This window comes from Elaeis guineensis, chromosome 10 (genome assembly GCF_000442705.2).
Source record: "Elaeis guineensis isolate ETL-2024a chromosome 10, EG11, whole genome shotgun sequence".
NCBI classification, from domain to species: domain Eukaryota; kingdom Viridiplantae; phylum Streptophyta; class Magnoliopsida; order Arecales; family Arecaceae; genus Elaeis; species Elaeis guineensis.
The window spans coordinates 2,229,089-2,251,901 of NC_026002.2; the positions used below are offsets into that span (position 1 = coordinate 2,229,089).

At 48.3% G+C, this 22,813-nt stretch overlaps 1 protein-coding gene and 1 non-coding gene across 2 annotated transcripts; both read left to right on the forward strand.

Moving 5' to 3' along the window:
* Window positions 1-20,915: 20,915 nt before the first annotated feature.
* On the forward strand, window positions 20,916-21,759 carry LOC105053223 (basic blue protein). The gene is made up of 2 exons (XM_010934315.4): window positions 20,916-21,172; window positions 21,277-21,759. The coding sequence occupies exons 1-2, from the start codon at window positions 20,992-20,994 to the stop codon at window positions 21,474-21,476; spliced, it is 381 nt and encodes a 126-aa protein (XP_010932617.3). The 5' UTR covers window positions 20,916-20,991; the 3' UTR covers window positions 21,477-21,759.
* A 510-nt stretch (window positions 21,760-22,269) lies between these two features.
* LOC114914581 (U6 spliceosomal RNA) lies at window positions 22,270-22,376 on the forward strand. Its single transcript, XR_003802065.1, has one exon. It is a non-coding gene; the product is annotated as a U6 spliceosomal RNA (small nuclear RNA).
* Window positions 22,377-22,813: the final 437 nt, after the last annotated feature.

Consider the following 22,813-nt stretch of genomic DNA (forward strand, 5'->3'; position numbering starts at 1 on the left):
GGTAGATTCGCGCGAAGGAAGGTGAATCCTTCTTTGGCGCAGAAAATACAACCCGTATCCTCTCGCAATTGAGCCAGCCAGGAACCGGGCGCAAGAACTGTGGTTTCCACCGTTTTCCTACTTTTCGTACGATACGATTCAGTCCTTGGATTTCAGGTCCCCACGTTGAAAAATATATATATATATATTAATTTATATTTATTTATATTTATATATGGTGAGTGATTTATTTTGATTCTGCTGGTATCATATGATTTTTTTTTTTTTAATTAGGATTGCAACATGGATTCCTATTGAAAAAATGGGTAAGATTTTTTTTTATTTTTATTTGCTTAAAAATGAGGTTGATTTGTTGCGATCAAACATGCATTGTAATCATACAGCTGAATTTGTAATAAATAGAGATACGTATGTCCAGAACAACAATTTGGATGGATGCAATGATGTATCTTATAATAATTCTTACATTATTTGGAAAGTGGAACTAAAATTTACTACTTTTCTTTATGATTCCTCAAACACCAAGAAGGTATTATATTATTCAACTTTCACAACTAATTAGCAAACCCTAACCCATGGACTGGGTTAGTGTTGGATGCCATGTCTAAAGAAAATTGACAGAGCTATCCTTTGTTTGTTCCTCATTAGTGGCTGATCGAATTGAGCAAAACAAGATAGAAGAATCAAGTCATGGAGTGCACAGTTAGAAATGCTAGAATGGTTAATTGAAGTGCTGGAGTAGAGGACAAGACTACCAGAATGGTTGATTGGAGCACTGAAATGGTTGATTAATGCTCTAACTAAGGTTGATGATTCAAGTGCCAATGTTGCCAATTAGAGTGCTAAAAAGATTTGATGGAGCAATGAAGTGGCTAATCGAAGCATCAGCACTATTGGAAGGAGACCAACATGGCCTATTGAAGCACTGGGGTGGAGGACTAAAGTGCTAGAGTGATTGATAAAAGCACCAAGGTAGTTGATCCAAGAATTAGAATGGCTAATGGGAGCACTACATGGCCAATTGGGGCACTAAAATGGCCGATTAGAGGACTAAGAGTTGAGGAGGATAGCACAACTAAGGGAAGGGAGAGGAGCCAATAGAGGGTGGGAGCTCAAACAAGTCAGGAGATGGATTGCCCCTATTTGAATGGATCATTAATTTATGCCTAAGGCAGCTCAACATGATGCATATTGGCTAATTGTCATTTTTGGTAGCTGGAGTTGTTATAACTCACTAAGTTACAAATAAAACCAACATGCTTCAGTTATTGGTGGGATATTTTTTTTGTTAAAATATTTTTAGAAGAATGAATAACAAGATAGAAAGGTGGAAAGAAAAGAAGCTTTATACTAATATACAAACTTCATAAAAGGAAAATGATAACACTTAATATAGAATGTGCTAACAAAGGAAAATAATATGGAATCGTATTAACAAAAGAACATACTACAGGATCATGTTAATAAGAAATTATTATAAATTGATATGTAATCCTTAAAATCATGCTAATACTCCCCTCAAGCTCAAGATGGTACCATAGATGCAAACTTAAATTTAAAAAATATTATTTTTTTGTAAACAAAAATGCTATAGAAGAAAAGATCGATGCTCAAAGAAAAAGTAGGTGAAGGCCAATGATCCTCATAAATAAAAACATCATAAAAGAGAAAACTGATGCTTAAAATGGAAGCAATTGAAGGTCGATGATTCTCGTAGACAAAAATATCATAGAAGAGAAGTCTGGTACTCAAATAAAGATAATCTTTCGCAGACAAAAACATCATAGAAGAAAAAAAAAGGCCTCTTTTTTTGGGTTTATTTTTGCTTCTGGCGACTTCACCATCTAGTTTGTAGGCTTTTTCTTCTCTTTGGACTTTTTTTGTCTCTACCTACTTCGTGTCCAGTTTAAAAGAGTGTTACTTAAGGTTACTAAGAGGGCAAAAGGTGATTGAGTATTATTATGAGATAAAATCTATAAAATGAATGTCTCAAGATCAGATATTGTGAGAAAAGCAAGTGGACTATGCTCAGACCTATACTTGGTAGATAGAGATGAAGTAGGTGCAAAATCTCCAAAAGAATCAGCAATTATAGCAGTGTGACGAGAAGAGTTGGATTTGTTGAGCTTTCTATCAAAGTCAATAATATGTCCTAGAATATAATAATGAGCACAGAAGTGGTTAGATTTGTTAGCATATCAAATGTCCAGGTGATCTATCGAGTAACCTGATTTTCTATTCTATGTTAAAGAAGTTATGACTACAATACTATCTTGTTTTTGGAAATGCATAGTACAAAGGTATGTTTCTTCATATTTCAACTATGCGAGAATAGTATCAATGGATGGTAAAGAAGTTCAATATATGATAATTTTCCTAATAGACTCAAAGTCATCTCTAAGTGCCATCAAAAATTAAGTAAACCAAATAAAATCATAATAATTGTTGAATAGAGAATGGGATAATATTGGCTCAAGCAGAGCAACCAGTCCAAGATAAAAGACATCTGAGCATTATTTCTATCTAAGCATGAACCTTTACAATAGATTATCTTGGTTCCTATCTCATATGCAACAAAATACTCATAAGTTGACATTGACGAGTAAAATCAGAGGAAACATGTCATTTTGCCAAGAAGTCTAAAACCTCTTTTGCAATATCGAAATCACCAAATTGCATATTAATAGATAGGATAGAGATATTGGCAAACCATGTGATAATTTTGAAATTAATTCCTTCCCAATTATTAAGTCGAGCATGATAGGTCTTGTCATCCTCATCCTTATCCTTATCAGGCACTTTAAAATCACCAATATCACATTTCTAAAGTTCTCATCCATGCAAAAAATTGTGCATGCTCTGAGTCCAATGAAGATAATTATTACCATCAAGAATAATTTGAATTGGCTGAGAGGTGCTATTTTGCATCAAAAGGTGAGTCAAAGTCTGATCCATGAGATGCAAATAAAAAAATAAGAATCAGCCAAAAAAAAGAGTGAACTGGAAAGCATGCACGAATGACATTATAACAGAAATAAACAGAATAGGCCACTAGTACAGTGGTGCATGGCAACACATGAAGACAATTGGCAGCGGGGATGACGGTGACGTTGATGAACAAAACTTCAAGGATGATAGAAGGTTGTTTAAGCTACAGTTTATGAGGAAACTTTCACCACACTAATACTACAAAATTCGCAAAAAGATACTATGAAATCTTGTGGCTTTGGTACCATGTTAGAACACATGCGGAAGAAGAGAAAAAGAATAAGAAAGAAAAGGAGCTTTATTATCTCTATTTTAATTTCATTTAATATATTTTAAAAGTTATTTGTACTAGTATATAGACTCTATCAAAAGAAAATGATAATAATCGATACAGAATCTTGCTTAGAAAAGAAAATGATATGGAATCATATTAACAAATAGAAATATGATGGAATCATATTAATAAAAAAATTATTATAGGTTGATATATGATCCTTAAAATCATGCTAACACTTTTATTCTTCACATGTGATATGCTCTTTTTCTACGAAGAATGAGGAATGTTTAGATGGTTTTGATGTATTCTTTATAAAGTCTGGCTTCTGATTCATAATTTTTCAACAATTCACTTGATGGTTCGGATGGTTTGGATGCTTTGAATCAAGGCGGCTTGTTGATTCTGGATGATTTTAAATAAGGGATTATGGCAGTGTTTGAATCTATTGAATGTTTGCAAGTAATGTGGTTTAATCTTGAGTAGATGTGCCATTGTGGTTGCATTTCAAAGGTCATTGATATTTATTGGGCTCTAAGATGCTACTGTTAGTTTTCTAGCTATTTGCTGGGTTGGATTCTGGCTCACTTTTTCTAAACTTCATGGTCAACTCAAGCATGGGATTATATATATGCGGGCTGTCCTACATATTTGCAAGGTTAAAATCTTGTTGTCATGGTTTTTGTGATAAAGCTTGCTTTGTTATGACTTTGTTGGTTTGTTCACATGTTCATTTCATATGAGATTCTACATGGTTGGTCCTACATGTTTGCGTGCTTCATTCTTTGGTGGTTGCTGTCAGCCATCTTCTTGTCCTACTTGATTGCTGACACTTGTTTATAAGTTTTATTGTATGACACCTGTCATATTTGATTTTATGTGGCTGCTGTTCTTAGTGATTAGCAATGTTTTGCCCCTTGTTGTTAGTAACAGAACTTGTATACCTGACAGCTCTTTTTTCGTCACTTTGTTCATAGTTTCTATATCATATGTGGCAGCTCTTACTTATTGCTTAGTTGCAAGGTTTCATTCCTTATCTAATAGGTTTTGATAATGCACATGTCCAAAAATGCCGATGACCATCCTAAAATTTGGATATTTGAACTTGTAAAATATGTGAAGATTATGAGCTTCAAGACTTAGCAAATAATCAAAAGATAATCAAATGAATAAGCAAGTGTAAAAAATAATGAATGCTCCATGCGGCAACAAGTTTGATAACATAATATATTAATGATTAAATAAATACTTATCACTTCAACATATTATAACATAAACATTTCCTTTCAAATCATGTATGATCCATGGGTACTTTAGAAACCAAAATTAAAATCAAACCGATCATTATGCCAAAATTTTCAAGAATATCTTATGATTGTATGTATTTTAAAAATATTTTATGAACTCATCAGCATATACACTATGGCCACATATAATCCCTATAACAGAGCCTAAAGCACCGTATGTAACTCCTGCAGAATATGTCTAAAGTATTATATTTAACCACTATGGCATAGGTTTAAAATATTGCACCTAACCTCTACAGCATAAGTCCAAAATAACAGGTTCTGGAATAAATAATGCCAGATGCCAACATATATCTCATGTTTGGCAAGGTCCAAAGCATCGTTGGATCGAGAGTTTGGTATTTATATACAAAATCAAAATATGCAATTGCTAATGTCATATGCATATATTTGCAATATACAGATTTGGCTTAACACATACAATCTATAATGACGAACAATCATCAAAATTTTTATAATCAATGTGCAAATATGGGTTTCTTCACATTTACTTATACCAATATACAGTTTTCAAAGATTCGTAACAAAGTTTTCAAGACTTAGTTGATTAGAAATATTCCTCACAATAGCATAATCATCGAATTGCAAGCAAATCATAAGGTTCCAAGGCTCGAGAATGCAGTAAATTCATACTTCATGCTAGGCCCATGGTTTAACAAATCATACAATTTTCAAACTATTTAGCCATAATTAATTCAAAGTATCCTACCAAATTGTATTTATAATTACTTTGATTGGTGAAGGTTACTTACCTAATAATTATCCACAAATAGGTTACCTAATGCTTCACTTGAACTCCTCTAAACTAATTCCAACATATGTATATATATATCTGAAATCAATGTCTTTATAATAATTTATAAGATTACTTAAAAACTCTAAAATCTCAGTTTCTAACTAACCGTCCTTCCATACGCATAAATCTCATTACATGATTTATTTATTATAGCTAACAACATCAAAAAAAATTTCAAATTTTGCGGATTGCTTGATTAATGAGTTGATGATCCTCAATTAAAATTTTAGATCCGAATACCTAACCATCAAGGAGTTAAAAATCCCGAATTCAAACCGGACAGAATTTATCCACTCTATGACAAACATCAAGTTTGCATAATATTTCTCTCTCATGTTCTAAGATTTCAGAAACTATGCCATCTATTACCTTAACCTGTTCAAGATCAAATCTAAGACCTAAGAAATTAAATGCAACGGAGTTGAGTCTTACTGGAGTTGAGGAGGGAGAAGAAAAGGGATGGCGGTGACAAGCAGGAAGCGGGAGAAAGAGGAAGAAGAAGAAGACGAAGGGAAGATGAAGGAAAAGAGAGTGGGAGGTGGCTGGTTCGGTTTTAGTGGGAGAAATAGGGATGATGAGGAGATGCATGGCTCTCTCGTGCCTTTCGGAGAGGAAAGGAGGCTGCGTGACCTTGCAATTTCCTCCCCTTCCACGCGATGGCACTGCTTTAAGGCGGGCCTTATGTGCTTTTTGGGCCAAATCTGGGCCGGCCCTCACACATATCTTCCCACTTCTGCTCTTATATCAAATATCCAAAGTGACTGAAAGTGAGTTTTTATACGACAACCAAACATCAAAAGTCGGCAAATTGTGTGCAGCAACTTTATGACTAAAATTAAAAAAAAAAAAAACTACTTTTCAAAGTGCAAAATTCCTTTTTTTTTTTTTTCTGTTACAAGAGAGGATTATATAGAACAGAGAGGTAAAATGTACACGGTTCCGCCAAGTACCCACAAAAGAGCCAAACAAAACACCAACAAATCGTCCTACCCTTATCGTCGTCCTACAGGATAGGCGACTCCATATGGCACTTGTAAAATAAATGATAGCATCATCTTTCTGGATCACGAAGTCATCATAATGGCTGGAGTAGCAGGCCAAAAAAGTTTGCTGCTTTATCTTAATAATTCAGGTTTACACCAATTAATTAAAATAGAAGCATAGTCTTATCGACATATACAAAAATGGTGGTAATTTAAATTTTATCCAGTGTTTTATAATTTTTTTTGGAATTGATAAGTTAATATTATCAAGATATATTGTTAGGGGATAAGATATTTGATGCAGCTACAAAAAATTGATGCCCCACTTTCTTTGCCAACTTGTTTTTGTTCTTCCTTCTCTAGATCATTCATAGATCCAGAAAACTCATCAGTCTTCCACTAAGTTTCAGCTGTATTTTGATAGTTGTTCAAATACTCCTCACAAATGAATAGAAGGAGGAGAGGTGGCTTATAACTTCAAATTGGCTCCACAAAAATAGCAAGCGATACACATGTTCGAATTTTTTCTCTCAAGAATTTCATCTAACTATAAGAGTACATTTACTTTCTCTGAGCTTTGTGTTTTTCAAATTACATTTTGGCCGGGGCATCTCAAACTATCATAGTTGAGAAACCTATAAAATAAATCAACAGTGAAAACGCCATTATGTGCCAGCTTTCAAATAGAAACAACTGCGATATAAGATGGCACCATAAAAGACTCGAATAGATCGATCTCCACTCCTGTATACGTAAAGTATTGTATGCTTCGATCTTTGGCACTATGGCATGGAGCCTCACAATTTTATTCTTTAAAAGGTGTCCTACGTAAGAAAGAAAGTCCCATTCCGTATAAGATAGAGTCTTTCTTGTCCTCCCACATACACCATAATATAGTCCCCCAGTCGAGGACTCTGCGCACCATCATCCGTTGGAGGCATGTCAGTCCTACAGTAAGTGCTAATATTGCAATCAAACGCTCATGGCTCGGATGGATCAGTCTCTACTTTCACATACTTGAGGTATAGTCTACTTCGATCTTGATACTATAGCACAGGTTTCACGGTTTTGTCCTTTAAAAGATACTTCATGTAATAGAGAAGATCTTATCCCATATAAATCAGAGTCCCTCTTAACTCACAACCAATATGGGACTAATGATATCCTCCCACCTACACCATAATAGTTCTAATTTGAGAATTCAGTAATCTATCTTACAATCCTACGAGTGTCTTTGAGTTTGTGGTCAAAAAATTTCAACCAGCTGCGGTCTTCTTCTAGAGCCCACACAGTAGAGGAAAATGAGTTTATTCTACATTGATTAATCAATGTCACCAATGTTTAGCATTACTTGCGTTAGTTGAATATTTATTCCAAACCAAGATTTGAACCTTTACCCAATCCATTAACTTGATAATTTCATATTGAAGAGGACAAACTTCTGGTTAATTTGGGATTAGTTTGGACTGCAAAAGCCACGCCAGCCAACCTTATATCTTGATCTATCTCTACTCTTATGCTTTGATCAGGATACTTAAGCAAAAGCTATATCCCATATTGACATTAAACATTTGACTAAACCAATCTGATTTTTTCTGTTGTTATCAAACTATCTCTTTTGGGAACAATTTCTATATAGCTTGATTTTAATCATGCCAATATTGGATCTTAGAAGACTCATGGGCCCTCTATCCATTCTCTCCTATTCATATTGAAGTGCCACAAGAACTCAAAACACTGTATAAAATCATTGAAAAAGGTAGATGGTGATGTGGCCTGGATTCATGGATCAATCTGTCGATTAGAGTGGCCAACTGAACTGACGGAAGCATTTATTTCAATTGGTAGCAGTGAGCCACACATGTCCAATTTAAAGTGCATTTGATATGGTGAAAATCTATTAATAAAATGGTTATATATCCACACACTTACGAGGCATATTGATATTACACAACTATTGAATGATTAGATAGTTACTATACATCAGACGATTACAGTATAAGAAATAAATAAAATCAGGATTTCATAATTTTAATGCATATGATGCATGTATGTTGCAGGAATTTCTTTGACATTTCATAATATCGTACATTAGCGGAAGTTTTTTTCTGATATCATCTCATATTATTTGTGTTGGGGGATACCCACCGACCGACCGACCGACTATCGGAGGGCCCGACCGGCTGGCGGCCCGACCGACCGACCGACTATCGGAGGGCCCGACCGGCTGGCGGCCCGACCGACCGACCGACTATCGGAGGGCCCGACCGGCTGGCAGCCCGACCGACTAACCAACGGCCCGACGGACGACTCTGACTGGCCGATCGTAGGTCGGGCGACAGGCCGACGGACGCCATCAGCGGCTAACTACGGTCGGACGACAGGCCGACGGACGCCATCAGCGGCTAACTACGGTCGGGCGACAGGCCGACGGACGCCATCAGCGGCTAACTACGGCCATTCCACGGTCCGTTCCCGACCGACTAAACCCAGAGGTCTGGTAGCCGACCCACATGAAGCTCGCCGACCGACGGAGGAGTCCGACGCCACTCTGCTGGCCACCGACCTGGGGTCGGCCGACTCCACCAACCACCGTACGGTCGCCAGACGTTGTCAGCCCTGACACGGACATGCGGCACAATTACCTAGGGGCATTGTCCCGCCCGGGGCCGGGTCAACCCTGGCGATTAGACGGCTACACGGCGACATGACATTTTCACGGCGGCTCTGACAGTCTACAGTGAGTTGACAGTTCCTCACTTGTCCGCGCCATTAATGATGGCGCCATACCGTGCTCCACTATATATACCGGGGAAGGCAACAGTGCAAGAGGTCGATCCGCCCGTCTCTCCCACATACGCAGGCTCGCTCCTCTCTCTCTCTCCCTCTCTCTTTCTCAGAGCTCTCTGTCTGCATTTCACTGTTGCCCAGTCACCTCTCTGACTTGACCGTCGGAGGGTCCCCGCCGGAGCCGCCTCCGGTCAGTGCGGACTTCCTTTTGCAGGTGCACGCTTCCCGGTGATCGGGCGACGAGGCGATTGGCCGCAACAGATTGGCGCGCCAGGTAGGGGAGCAGCATGACAAAGACAAGAGCTCAACGATCGAGAGTCACTGGGTCGGCCAGGCGCTCTTCCCGCCGGGAAGAAGCCTCCCCGCCCCCACCGGCGGCGGAGCCTAGCTCTCCGCGCCCTGCAGTGACCACGGAGGCCCAGATTGCGGCCATCGTACGGCAGATGACCGTACTGACCGACGCAGTCAAAAGCCTCCAGCAACAACCGGCGACCCGACCTATGCCTTCCAGGAGCAGCCGCCGACGGCCGCGCCGACCCCTGTCGCCTCCATGCGAGCGCTCCCAACAGCGCTCCCACGGAGAGGAGGAGGGGCGACCACGACGCGACGACCGACGGTCCCAGCGGCCCTCTCCTTCCCCGTTGGAACGGGCGAGGAAGGAAAAGCGGCCGCGCACACCGTCGGCCTCTCTTTCAGAATCCTCCGGAGGCTCCACCCCTGGGGTCTCCCAGCATCGACGAGCGGACGACTACGAGCGACGGTTCGAGGAGATCGACCGCCGACTCGCCCAACTGCAGATGGACGGCCAGAAGTCTTCGAACGACGTCGACTTCCAGACCGCCCAGCCTCTCTCCCGACTGGTCCTCGATGAGCCGATTCCCAGTCGGTTCAAAATGCCGAACGTGAGCCATACGACGGCTCCACCGACCCAGTCGACCACCTCGAGAGCTATAAAGCTCTCATGACGATTCAAGGGGCAACCGACGCTCTTTTTTGCATCGGCTTCCCCGCCACACTTCGCAAGGCTGCCAGGGCTTGGTACTCCGGTCTTCGATCGGGCAGTATCCATTCCTTCGTGCAGCTCGAGCACTCGTTCGTGGCCCATTTCAGCACCAGCCGAAAGCCGCCGCGAACGTCGGATAGCCTTTTCTCCCTCAAGCAGGGGGAAAACGAGATGCTCCGACACTTCGTGGCGCGATTCAACGCGGCCACGCTCGAGGTCCGGGACCTCAACGAAGACATGGCGGTTTCAGCCATGAAGCGGGGTCTGAGGTCGTCCCGATTTACTTATTCTCTGGACAAGACCCTCCCCCGAACATACGCCGAGCTACAGGAGCGCGCATACAAGTATATGCGCGCGGACGAAGGAGCGTCCGACCGACGCTTGGTCGAGCCCAGGGGTCCGAAGGAGAAGCGAAGAAAAGGTCGGGAGCCCGCCGAACCAAGCAGGCCCCCGGCCAATAGTCGGCTTTCTCCACCCCGACAGATCCAAAAATCACCCCGCCGACAGACTCCGAGGCCGGTGCGTCCCAGGTATGACTCCTACACTCCTCTCTCCGCTCCCCGTGCGCAGATCTTGATGGAGATCGAAGGGGAAGAATACCTGCGACGGCCTCCGCCTCTGAAGGCAAAGGGCCTCGACCATCGGAAGTACTGCCGGTTCCATCGGAGCCACGGCCACGACACCGAGCGATGCATCCAGTTGAAGGATGAGATCGAAAATCTCATCCGCCGGGGGTATCTCGGCAAATTTCGAAAGGGTCCGCCGACCCGACCGACTGCCGATCGACGCCCCCAGCCGACTGAAGAGGCGCCGACTAACCAGCCGACGGCTGGAGTCATCAACATGATCTCCAAGCGGCTGGGATCGGGGACGTCTACAGGGGGGAGCCGACGAAAAAGCCGCGCCCGGACGACGTGATTACCTTCTCAGAAGACGACGTTCGGGGCATCCAGACTCCCCACGACGACGCTGTTGTTGTGTCGGCGACAATAGCCAATTATGATGTAAAACGAATTTTTGTTGATAATGGAAGTTCGACAAATGTTTTGTTTTACTCGACCTTCTCCCGAATGCGACTACCGACTGATCGACTTAGTAGGGTCTCCACGCCCTTGATCGGCTTTGCCGGAGACACCGTCACGACAGAAGGAGAAATCACCCTGCCCGTGACGGTCGGTACCGAACCACGGCAAAGCACAGTCTCCCTCATTTTCGCGGTCGTCCAAGTTCCTTCGGCCTACAACGCCATACTCGGGCGACCCGGATTGAACGCCCTCAGGGCGATCGTCTCGACGTACCATCTCCTTGTTCGATTCCCGACCAAAAACGGAGTCGGGGAGATGCGCGGAGATCAACAGCTCGCCCGACGATGCTTCCAAATCTCCGTCCAAAGCGACGAGACAAAGGATCCCCTGACAATCGACAAACTGGATCAACGGGAGGAGGAAGAGCGGGGTTCGCCGGCCGAGCAGCTCGAGGCGATCCCGATAGGAGAAAATCCCGACAGAAAAGTTTGGATCGGGTCTCAATTGCCCGACACCGAACGCCACCGACTGGCGGAGCTGCTGACGGCCAACGCCGACATATTCGCATGGTCGGCAGCAGATATGTCGGGCATCCCTCCAGAAACAATTACTCACCGACTCAACATCGACCCGACAATGAAGCCGGTGAGGCAGAAGAAAAGGTCCTTCGCCCCAGAAAGGCAGAAGGCCATTGACGAAGAAGTGGACAAGCTGCTCGAAGCAGGCTTCATTCGGGAATCCACGTATCCCGATTGGCTCGCCAATGTCGTCATGGTCAAGAAAGCCAACGAGAAATGGAGGATCTGCATCGACTATACCGACCTCAACCGAGCATGCCCGAAGGATAGCTTTCCACTCCCGAAGATCGACCAGCTGGTGGATGCGACGTCCGGATTTCGACTGCTCAGCTTCATGGACGCCTTCGCCGGGTACAATCAGATCCGGATGGCGCCTGAAGACGAGGAGCACACCGCGTTCGTGACCCCCAAGGGCCTCTACTGTTATCGGGTGATGCCCTTTGGATTGAAGAATGCCGGCGCCACCTACCAGCGACTCGTCAATAAGGTCTTCAAAGACCAGATCGGGCGTAACATGGAGGTGTACGTGGACGACATGCTGGTAAAGAGCACGCAGATCCCGGACCATGTTCAGGATCTCGAGGAGACCTTCCGCACCCTTCGACGACACCGAATGAAGCTCAACCCGACCAAATGCGCCTTCGGGGTGACCTCGGAGAAGTTCCTCGGATTCCTCGTTTCTCAGAGAGGGATCGAGGCCAACCCTGAGAAGATAAAGGCGATCCTCGACATGCGTCATCCGAACACCAAGAAGGAGGTCCAACAGCTGAACGGGAGAATCGTCGCTCTTAGCCGATTCATTTCCCGATCAGCTGAAAGGTGCCTCCCGTTCTTCAAGACCCTGCGCCAGGCGAACGGTTTCTCTTGGTCGGATGAGTGCGAACAGGCCTTTGAAGACCTGAAAAGGTACCTGGCTTCCCCGCCGCTGCTCGTAAAGCCGCAGGTCGGGGAGACCTTGTATCTCTACTTGGCCACATCTTCTGAGGCGATCAGTTAGGTGCTCGTTCGGGAAAACGAGTGCCGAACCCATCAGCCCATCTACTACACCAGCAAAGTGCTCCACGGCGCCGAAGCCAGATACTCGGAGACGGAAAAGATGGTTTTCGCCCTGACCGTCTCCGCGCAACGGCTCCGACCATACTTCCAGGCCCACGCCATCGTGGTACTCACCAACCAGCCCCTGAGGGCCGTACTGCGCCGACCCGACACATCCGGACGACTCGCTAAGTGGGCGATGAAGCTTAGCGAGTTCGACATTCAGTACCGACCGAGGCCTGCCTTGAAGGCTCAGGTCTTGGCCGACTTCATCGCTGAATGCCCGACGACCGACCGAAGGTCGGGAGCTGAAGGCCCGGGACGAGATTCGGTCTCTGAGCCAGACCCGATCTCCACCTGGGTACTTCACATCGACGGAGCCTCCAACGCTCAGGGAAGCGGGGCCGGGCTCCTGCTCGGATGGGGTAGTCACCGAATACGCCCTCCGGTTCGACTTCAAGGCCTCCAACAATCAAGCCGAATACGAGGCACTCCTCGCGGGCTTGAGGATGGCGAAGGAACTGGGCGTCGACAGCCTCCGGGCATTCTCCGACTCTCAGCTGATCGTGGGGCAGGTCAAGGGCGACTTCGAGGCGCGAGATCCGACCATGATCAAGTATCTTCAGAAGGTAAAGGATCTCGTGGCCCGCCTCGAGCATTTCGAGATCTCCCACATCCCCAGGACGGAGAACGCCCGTGCCGATGCTCTCTCCAGATTGGCAATGTCGGCCTATGATTCTTTGGGTCGGACGTTTGTCGAAAACCTCCAACAGCCGAGCATCGATCGGGTCGAAGAAGTACAGCAGCTAACGTCTGAACCAAGTTGGATGGACCCGATCGTCCGGTACCTGTCCGACGGGACCAGTCCCGAAGATCCCGCGGAGGCCAAGCGACTCCGATGGTCGGCGTCGCAATATGTGATCATGGACGGCCGACTCTACAAGAGGTCGTTCTCCCTCCCTCTGCTCAGGTGCTTGGGACCGACCGACGCTGACTACGCCCTCCGAGAGGTCCACGAAGGAATTTGTGGGAATCACTTGGGGGGCAAGTCCTTAGCCTTCAAGGTCTTACGACAGGGCTACTACTGGCCGACCATGAGGAAGGATGCGGCCGAGTTGGTCCGAAGGTGCGAGCCATGCCAGAAGTATGCCAATATTCAGCACCAACCGGCCAGCCAAATCACTCCCATTGTCGCTCCATGGCCCTTCGCTCAGTGGGGAGTCGATATTCTCGGCCCCTTCCCACCGGCGTCAGGCCAGAGAAAGTTCATCGTTGTCGCCATCGACTGCTTCACGAAGTGGGTCGAGGCCGAGCCCTTGGCGCAGATCACCGAGCGGAAGATGGAGGACTTCATCCAAAAGTCCATCATCTTCAGGTTCGGATTGCCGCGCACCATCATCACCGACAACGGACGGCAATTCGACAACCAAGACTTCAAGGACTTCTGCGCCAGGTTCCACATCCGTCATCGACTAACTTCAGTCGGGCACCCACAGTCCAACGGTGAGGTTGAGGTGACGAACCGAACCCTGCTCCATGGACTCAAGACCCGACTGAACGAAGCCAAAGGTCTCTGGGTCGACGAGCTGGGCTCCGTCCTATGGGCTTACCGAACGACCCCCCGTGTCCCGACCGGAGAGTCGCCGTTCAGTTTGGCCTACGGGACAGAGGCTATGATCCCGCTCGAGATTGGCCTGCCGTCTTCAAGGGTCGAGCAGTACCACGAGCCGGACAACTCCGAAAGCCGGAGGGCCGACCTAGACCTTCTCCCCGAACTGCGAAATAAGGCTCAAATCCGAATGGCCTCATACCGACAGAGGGTCGCCCGGTACTACAACGCTAAGGTCAGACCAAAGCTCTTCAGGCCTGGCGACCTAGTCTTGAGGAAGGCGGAAGTGTCGAAGCCCTTGGACCAAGGGAAGTTGGCTCCCAACTGGGAAGGACCCTACAAGGTTGCTGACACCTTCGGGCCGAGGGCCTACCGGCTGGAGACCCTTGAGGGGAAGCCCATTCCCCGGACTTGGAACGCCGACAACTTGAAGCTGTATTACCAGTGAATTTTGTGGTTGGAATACAAGTTCAGTTTTAAATTTCAGAGTCCTGATCCTTCGACGTTCAACGATCCATCGGCCCCTTACCAGGACCGATGCACCTACGGGAGTCGATACTCCTTCGACGTTCAACGATCCATCGGCCCCTTACCAGGACCGATGCACCTACGGGAGTCGATACTCCTTCGATGTTCAACGATCCATCGGCCCCTTACCAGGACCGATGCACCTACGGGAGTCGATACTCCTTCGACGTTCAACGATCCATCGGCCCCTTACCAGGACCGATGCACCTACGGGAGTCGACAGCCCGCGCGATTGTTGTCGCGACTTCCGACCAGGCTGCGGCCGGTCGAGGGATATTCGGCTTACCACCGTTTTCACACAACGCGACCTTAGTCGCACCCTCAGCTTCCCGACCGATTGACGGTCGGTCGAACGACATCCGGCTTGCTACCATATGTCGGACGACACAGAACCCGACGCAAGAGCTTGGGGATCCGACTTACTATCGCTCCCCCGACACTGCGCCGGTCGATGTTCGACTGAACGCATCTACGGAAGTCCGACTACCGAACCTTTACCAGGTTCGGTCGGCTCCCGACTTAACAGATGCGCCCGACCGGCGACTTCAATTATTGGAAGCCGACCTAAAGTCGGGACACAAGCTACTTCGGAGCTGTGCAAGTCGGTTAAGTCCTACCGACTTACCCGAGTTGGCGACTTCTCTAAGTTGGTAACTAGGGTTCGACATTACAGCAATAAGAGACATTTCAAACAAAAGACACAAGAAAAGACAATTTCATTCATTGATCGAAGGAAATTACAAAGTCGGGCCGAAGCCCGATTACACGTATTTTCAAAAAGAAACAAAAGGAAGACGGTCGGCTGGACCGATCATTCGTCCTGGTTGATCTCTTCGACCGACGGAGGATCGGGAAGGATCGGCGTCTCGACCGTGAGCGGCGCTGGGTCAACGGCAGAAGGATGTCCTTCAGTCGGCAAGGGACCTTCGGTCGGCTCCTGCTCCGGGACGGCTTCCTCCGCTGGGATGACGCCTCCCGACAGCTGGTCGGCCTCCTCTTCGGTTCCCTCCTCTTCGGCGAGTAGCGGGACGACTCGGCTGACGTCCACCTCCGGGTACAAGGCATGGACGGCATCCCGACCGTCCTCGAACCCGACCCGGTAGGAGGCGAAGCCCGACTCGAGCATCTCCTCCTTGTACCGGTCGGAGGCCCGAAAGTCCTCAACCGCACGATCGGCCGACTCCCTCGCCGACCGTGCCTCGTCCTCAGTGTGGGCCAGCTCCTCCCTCGCCAACTCCGCCTCGGCCCTAGCAATTTCGACGTCGATCTGGGCGATGGACAACTCCTCTTCGGCTTCCGCGAGCTTCCCCAGGCTGACCCGAAGTTGCTCGCGTTCCCCTTGGAGTTCGGAGGTGGCACCGTCCCGTTCGCGTCGAAGACGACGCACGGCCCGACCTTTGTGCTTGGCCTCCTTCTTGGCCGACTTCAGTTCGGCCATAAGCCGGGAGACCTCGTCCGTCAACTTGGCCTCCCGGTCGGCCGACTCCTGCAGTTGGTCGACCAGCCTCGCTCTTTCGGCCTCGGCCGCCGCCGACCTTTCCTTAAAGGCTGCCCGAACGTCGCCGAACCTTCGGTATCCGGCCTCCAACTCGGACATGGTGAAGATCAGCTGCCGACGGAAAAAAGCTTCGTCAGAATTATGTGGCAAGCAAAAATTCTTCTAAGGAAAAAGGTGACGCGAAGCTTACCTCCACCATTGTCGGGTAGAACCGCGACAGCATCTCGGTCACCTGCCGAGACCGCAACGACTGCACGTCGGTAGGGAGGAGGATCCCCTGGCACAACCTCCTCGCAAGGTTGTGGTCGGCCAAGGCCGATGCACCCTCAGGGTAGTATGCGCTGGGGGGCATTGATCTCTCCTCCTCCGAGGGCTCCATCGGGGCTTTCCCCCGATCAGCTGCCCCGACCGACGGGGCTGGCAGCGATGGGACGCTGGAGTTCGACCCGGCGCCCCCCGTTGCGCCAGCGGACGCCTCCGGACGATGTTCGGCTTCCCGAACGACATCCGGCTCCACCCGCGGCGGCGAAGCCGCCGACACTCCTTCGGCCACTTCCTCGGTCGGCCTCTCTTCGACTTGGACAGTCGGAGCCGCGAGGGCTATGATCGGCTCCGACCCCTCGGTCGCCGACGCTTCCACGGTCGGCGGGACTGGGGCTGGTCTCTTGGAAGGGCGCGAAGGGCCAGCCCCCGACGCTGGCCTCTTCCTCGCGGCGGCAAACTGACGAATCTCGGCATCGGTCGGCCTCATCCTCGGCGGTGTCCCTGCAAAACCGACCAGTGTCAAAGGCCGGACCAGAACTACCCTAAAGCCGAACAAAAAGAAAAGCTGGGGGATCGGGCGATACCTATTCGGGGACCAGACTCAGGCCGGCATCATAGAGAGCTTGCTCGGTAACAAGCTCCCTCTGCTTCGGGACCGACATGTCTTTGAGTCGGTGGAAGTCCTCCCGGTCGTCCGCGTCGACCCGACTGTTGTCGTTGGCCTCAGTTCGGGGTACACCCCAGCGGGAAGGAAAGCCCCAAGAAGAAGAAGAAGAAATGAAAAAGAACTGGTTCTTCCATCCATGAATGGACGATGGAAGACCGGTTATGAAAGCAAGACCCTTCCGGGGGTTGAAGAGCCACCACCCTCGGGCCTTAGGGTGGGGTCGGAGCACAAAAAATGCCCGGAAGAGGGAAACGCGAGGGTTGGTCGGCAAAAGCTGACACAACAACGCGAAGGAGATTATCAGACGAACAGAGTTCGGTGCCAGCTGCGCCGGACAGAGTCCGTAGTAATCAAGCAGATTCCGGACGAACTCCGGAATCGGGAGCCGAAGACCCGCACGAAGGTCTTCGACATATAGCGCCAGGTCGCCAGGCGGAGGGTTGTTGACCCGACCGCCGGCCCCTGGAGCGGAGAGCCGAAACTGCTCCGGGATGCGATAGTGCTCCCGAAGCTGATCGACATTCGGCCCCGAAAGCGAGGAAGCCTCATCTTCCGGAGCCGATCGAGAGTCGTCGGTCGGGTTCCCCGACCGAGCTCCCTGGGTCGGTTTCCTGGTCATTATGCAGGAACCAAAAGAGCAGAAAGGGAAGAAGAAGGAGAAGAGGGGACCACGAACCCGATGGACCCTCCGGAAGTAGAGAAGAGCTCTGCCCGCGACGACCAAGAAATCGCCCGGACAGAGTTTCCCCCAGCAAATGGCGAGTGTGGGTCCTGGGTCCGGGAGGTCCTATATATATAGGGCCGACCGACGGCCGAGATGCTCCCGCGCCGACCAAAGACCTCCAGATGCGCGATGCGTGGCGCCCGCCGGTTGGCTGAGGATTCGGCGCGCTTCGTCCCGGGACGCCCGCACCGCCCTCATTAAATGCCGGAGCGGACGCCGGCCAACCACCATGACACGCGGCGCGCGGGGGTTGGCTCCGCAGTCGGCCGCCCGCGCCGGTCCGCGTTCCCGATGGGACGCCTCACCCGCGATCGGCGCCGAATATCCGATCGACTGACGCCGTATCGTCCGGCGCCCGATCTTCTGACACCGACGTGACGACTGACGACGACAAGACGTGGCGTCTGACACCTGACGCCGGCGCGACTTCTGGCATCGACTAGGCGTTCGGATCACTTGGGATTCGTGAGGTGTCTGACAACGGATCAGCCGGCGGTACGGTCGAATCTGCACATGCGACAAATCCACTCCCAGTCGTCCGGTCTTGCTACCCGAATGAAGGCATCGGCCAGCTCTCCACCCAACTTAGGAGTGGAGGGGGGCAACTGTTGGGGGATACCCACCGACCGACCGACCGACTATCGGAGGGCCCGACCGGCTGGCGGCCCGACCGACCGACCGACTATCGGAGGGCCCGACCGGCTGGCGGCCCGACCGACCGACCGACTATCGGAGGGCCCGACCGGCTGGCAGCCCGACCGACTAACCAACGGCCCGACGGACGACTCTGACTGGCCGATCGTAGGTCGGGCGACAGGCCGACGGACGCCATCAGCGGCTAACTACGGTCGGGCGACAGGCCGACGGACGCCATCAGCGGCTAACTACGGCCATTCCACGGTCCGTTCCCGACCGACTAAACCCAGAGGTCTGGTAGCCGACCCACATGAAGCTCGCCGACCGACGGAGGAGTCCGACGCCACTCTGCTGGCCACCGACCTGGGGTCGGCCGACTCCACCAACCACCGTACGGTCGCCAGACGTTGTCAGCCCTGACACGGACATGCGGCACAATTACCTAGGGGCATTGTCCCGCCCGGGGCCGGGTCAACCCTGGCGATTAGACGGCTACACGGCGACATGACATTTTCACGGCGGCTCTGACAGTCTACAGTGAGTTGACAGTTCCTCACTTGTCTGCGCCATTAATGATGGCGCCATACCGTGCTCCACTATATATACCGGGGAAGGCAACAGTGCAAGAGGTCGATCCGCTCGTCTCTCCCACATACGCAGGCTCGCTCCTCTCTCTCTCCCTCTCTCTTTCTCAGAGCTCTCTGTCTGCATTTCACTGTTGCCCAGTCACCTCTCTGACTTGACCGTCGGAGGGTCCCCGCCGGAGCCGCCTCCGGTCAGTGCGGACTTCCTTTTGCAGGTGCACGCTTTCCGGTGATCGAGCGACGGGGCGATTGGCCGCAACAATTTGATATTCTTTAATATAGCATATCGACTGAAAATTTTTGTTAGAACCAATCCGAAAAGACCGGTGCGAACCTTGTACTCCGCCGACGGTGCAATTGTCTCCGGGCGGAGGCTTGAAGGCTCATAACGTGGCTGTGACGTTGGCTGAGACTCACCATTTTTTTATTAAGAACTTTGCTCAAGAGGCTCACCTGCCGACAAAGAATGATGGAAGCGAAAAGCATGCTTGCCCGACGAATGCCACGCTCGATCACGCACTTACTGCTTGGTGGTGGTGGAGGTAGGTATCTGAGTCTCCATTTCAAACTTGGCCCTGAAGATCCACCAAAATAGTTGCCATCTCAAAGTTCACTTGAGTTCAATATCTTCAGCAAGCTCCAAAGGTCTCTTTGGACTGTAGTCGTAGTGCCCTGTGCCAGCCATGTGAATAGATCCCTTTCTTTTCCTTTCACTTCTTTGGGAGAGGTGCATTTTTGGCCAACCTAATGACCAGAATTGATTATCTTATTGTATAAATTGTCATAAATCAGCGGCTCTTTTAGCCATGCTAGAATATCCAAGACCACTAGCTAGGATCTTACCATTTGGACATTTCCAGATTTAAAGTCAGGAAATTTAAAACTCAGGCTCTTTTAAACTTCTCCAAGTGATTGGGATAGAACTTCACCGTATTGGATGACCATTATGTATATCATCTGATCATCAAGACGGACTGCTATCAAACAAAGCATGATATATTGCATACATGATACACCGTGTATGGGATGCAACGCCCATCCTGTTTAATAATCATCTGTTCTTATGATTGGATGCATGGTGACCATCCAAGACTATACAGCCCTATGAGGTGAAAATCATCCGCTGCCAAGGATATAAACTTATTAAATAAGAAACCTCTCTTCCAGGAGGACCAGAAAACTGTGGTGCACCATAAAACTATATTCCAACACTAGGAGACCTGAAGTACATGACGGACTTTAAGATTGGCATGAAAAGGCTTAGCCTTGTTAATATAGAGTACATGCATGCCACTTTCTCCGGTGCTCTTTTGAAAGCAATTGTACTTGGCCTTGTGAACTCTTGCGGAAATCTCTCCCCCGTTCCCGTTAATTGCAACACTTGCTCCATCGTAAAAGCAATGAAGCATCTCTTTAATTAAAGAAACACAGAAGAAAGAGAGTACTCCCTGGTCCAAAATAATGGCCCTAGGTGGGTGGCTGTATACTTTTGTAACCATGCTACCGCTTGACCTGGCAGTTTAAAAACACGAGACGTTGGAATCTCCCCCGTCCCACTACCATCCTAAAGTTCACCCCACTCTCCCCTCCCCCCCCCCCCCCCTGGATTGCCTATAACAGGAAGCCATCTTCTCTTGATCACAACACAAGCCTGGCCACTGCCCAACACCTCATAGCTACCAGTGAGTTCCACCAAAGATTAATGGCTCAGGGAAGGGGCAGTGCAGGCCATTCAGTGGCTCTCGGGGTGGCACTTCTTTGCCTCCTTATCCACTGCGAGCTCGCCGAGTCTGCCCTTTACACCGTCGGCGGTGGCGGCGGGTGGACCTTCAACACTGTCAGCTGGCCCAACGGCAAGCGTTTCAGGGCCGGAGATGTGCTTGGTAAGTGCATGCATGCATGCTGTCTCTTTCCTTTGGATTCCATTTTTTTTTTCCCCTTAAGAGAGTCTAATGGTTGGCTTAGTTTTGATGGGTTCTCCTTCTAGTTTTCAAGTATAATCCTGCGGCGCACAACGTGGTTGCCGTGAATGCCGTTGGTTATAATCGCTGCACCACCCCGAGGGGATCCAAGGTCTTCAAGTCTGGAAATGATCGTATCAGACTGAGAAGGGGAAGGAACTACTTCATTTGCAACTTTGTGGGGCACTGCCAAGCAGGGATGAAGATTTCAGTTACGGCAACATAGATGAGTGAGCTTTAGATTTATAGAGAGATGTGATCTATGAAAGGGGCCATAGTGCTACGTAGCATGGCTGGCTTGGATGGTGATGGCTTTTTTTTTGGATATAAGAAAATAAAGGTGAAGGTTTGTAGACAACCTTGTTCCCTTATAAAGTGATGAGCTGGTCTATATGAATGGGTAGCTGCTCTACATGATCTTCGATCTGTAGAGTGTGTTGGATCCATGTATTAATGTTTTCATATAAGAAATATATCTCTTGTCACATTTGATGTGCCTTCTCAACTTTATGGGACTTCAATTTCTTCCACCACTCCGGAGAGAGAACAATAAACTGGCATCTTAATTAGAGCTTGACAAACTGGCATGGTACAGAACTGCTGATGGGTTTCATTGATAAGAGACCTAATTAGTTCAAATCTCATCTAGATTGCTATTCTTCTCAAAAGTGTAGATTAGTATCTTTTTTACAACTTAAAGCGAAAAAGAAGAGTTTTCAAAGAATAATGATAAGAAGATGCAGAAGAGGATAGGAGACCAGGCAAGACTATCCACATGGTGTGCCGGTTCTCCAAAGTCAGTCCTAGGTGCTGGTTTGTTCAATCTTCAAGGGCTAGTTCAGAACAGAGACATCAACCCCCATTATATGCATGGTGGGCCAATTCTCTTTGATTGGGCTTGGGTCTTGGATCAATTCAATCATGCATTGGATAAGCAAGTCCTGCTCGAAATAGTATAAGAATGTTAAGAACATTATATTTGCATATTCCCTGATTTTCTATATTAATATCTGATCCTTGTTCCTTTGGAGATATATCCGATAAAATTGGAACAATACAGAGAAGATTAGCATGGCCCCTACACACAAGGATAACATGCACAAATTGAGAAATGGTCAAAACAAAGAAATCTGATCCTTAAAATTTTGAAAGTGATTACTCACAAATCTCCCAGGTTAAGCGGATTAGAACAAAATATTAAATCTTTCTGAGGTTTTTGTCTCTAGCCCTCAATTTGAACCGGCCTCTTAACTAACGACCCTCCAACTCCCCTGGCGCCCAGTCGTGAGCGAGAGCAAAGCGAGCAAAGAGAGGCCTGGTCCCAAGCCTCCTTCGCCGTTAAGGCAGGCGCCCAAGCCCCATTAATGTTCTGACGCACAACCTTCAATGACTATTTTTCATTGATATTTCCAATGCCTCTCTCCAATATCCATGCTAACCTTCTGTCTCCACTGTAACCGTGAGCAAGGTGCTCGACATATTGCCTAAAAGGCAAATCAAGGATTTCCGGGGTTTGATCATTGCCTTAATAAGGGGACTTTCATAATTTCTAGTAGAACGAGG

What these genes read in the sequence shown, in the direction of transcription:
- LOC105053223 (XM_010934315.4), top strand. Translation starts at nt 20,992, where the DNA reads ATGGCTCAGGGAAGGGGCAGTGCAGGCCATTCAGTGGCTCTCGGGGTG. An exon ending in CAGGGCCGGAGATGTGCTTG is followed by an intron (nt 21,173 to 21,276) that starts GTAAGTGCATGC and finishes TTCTCCTTCTAG; the next exon opens with TTTTCAAGTATAATCCTGCG.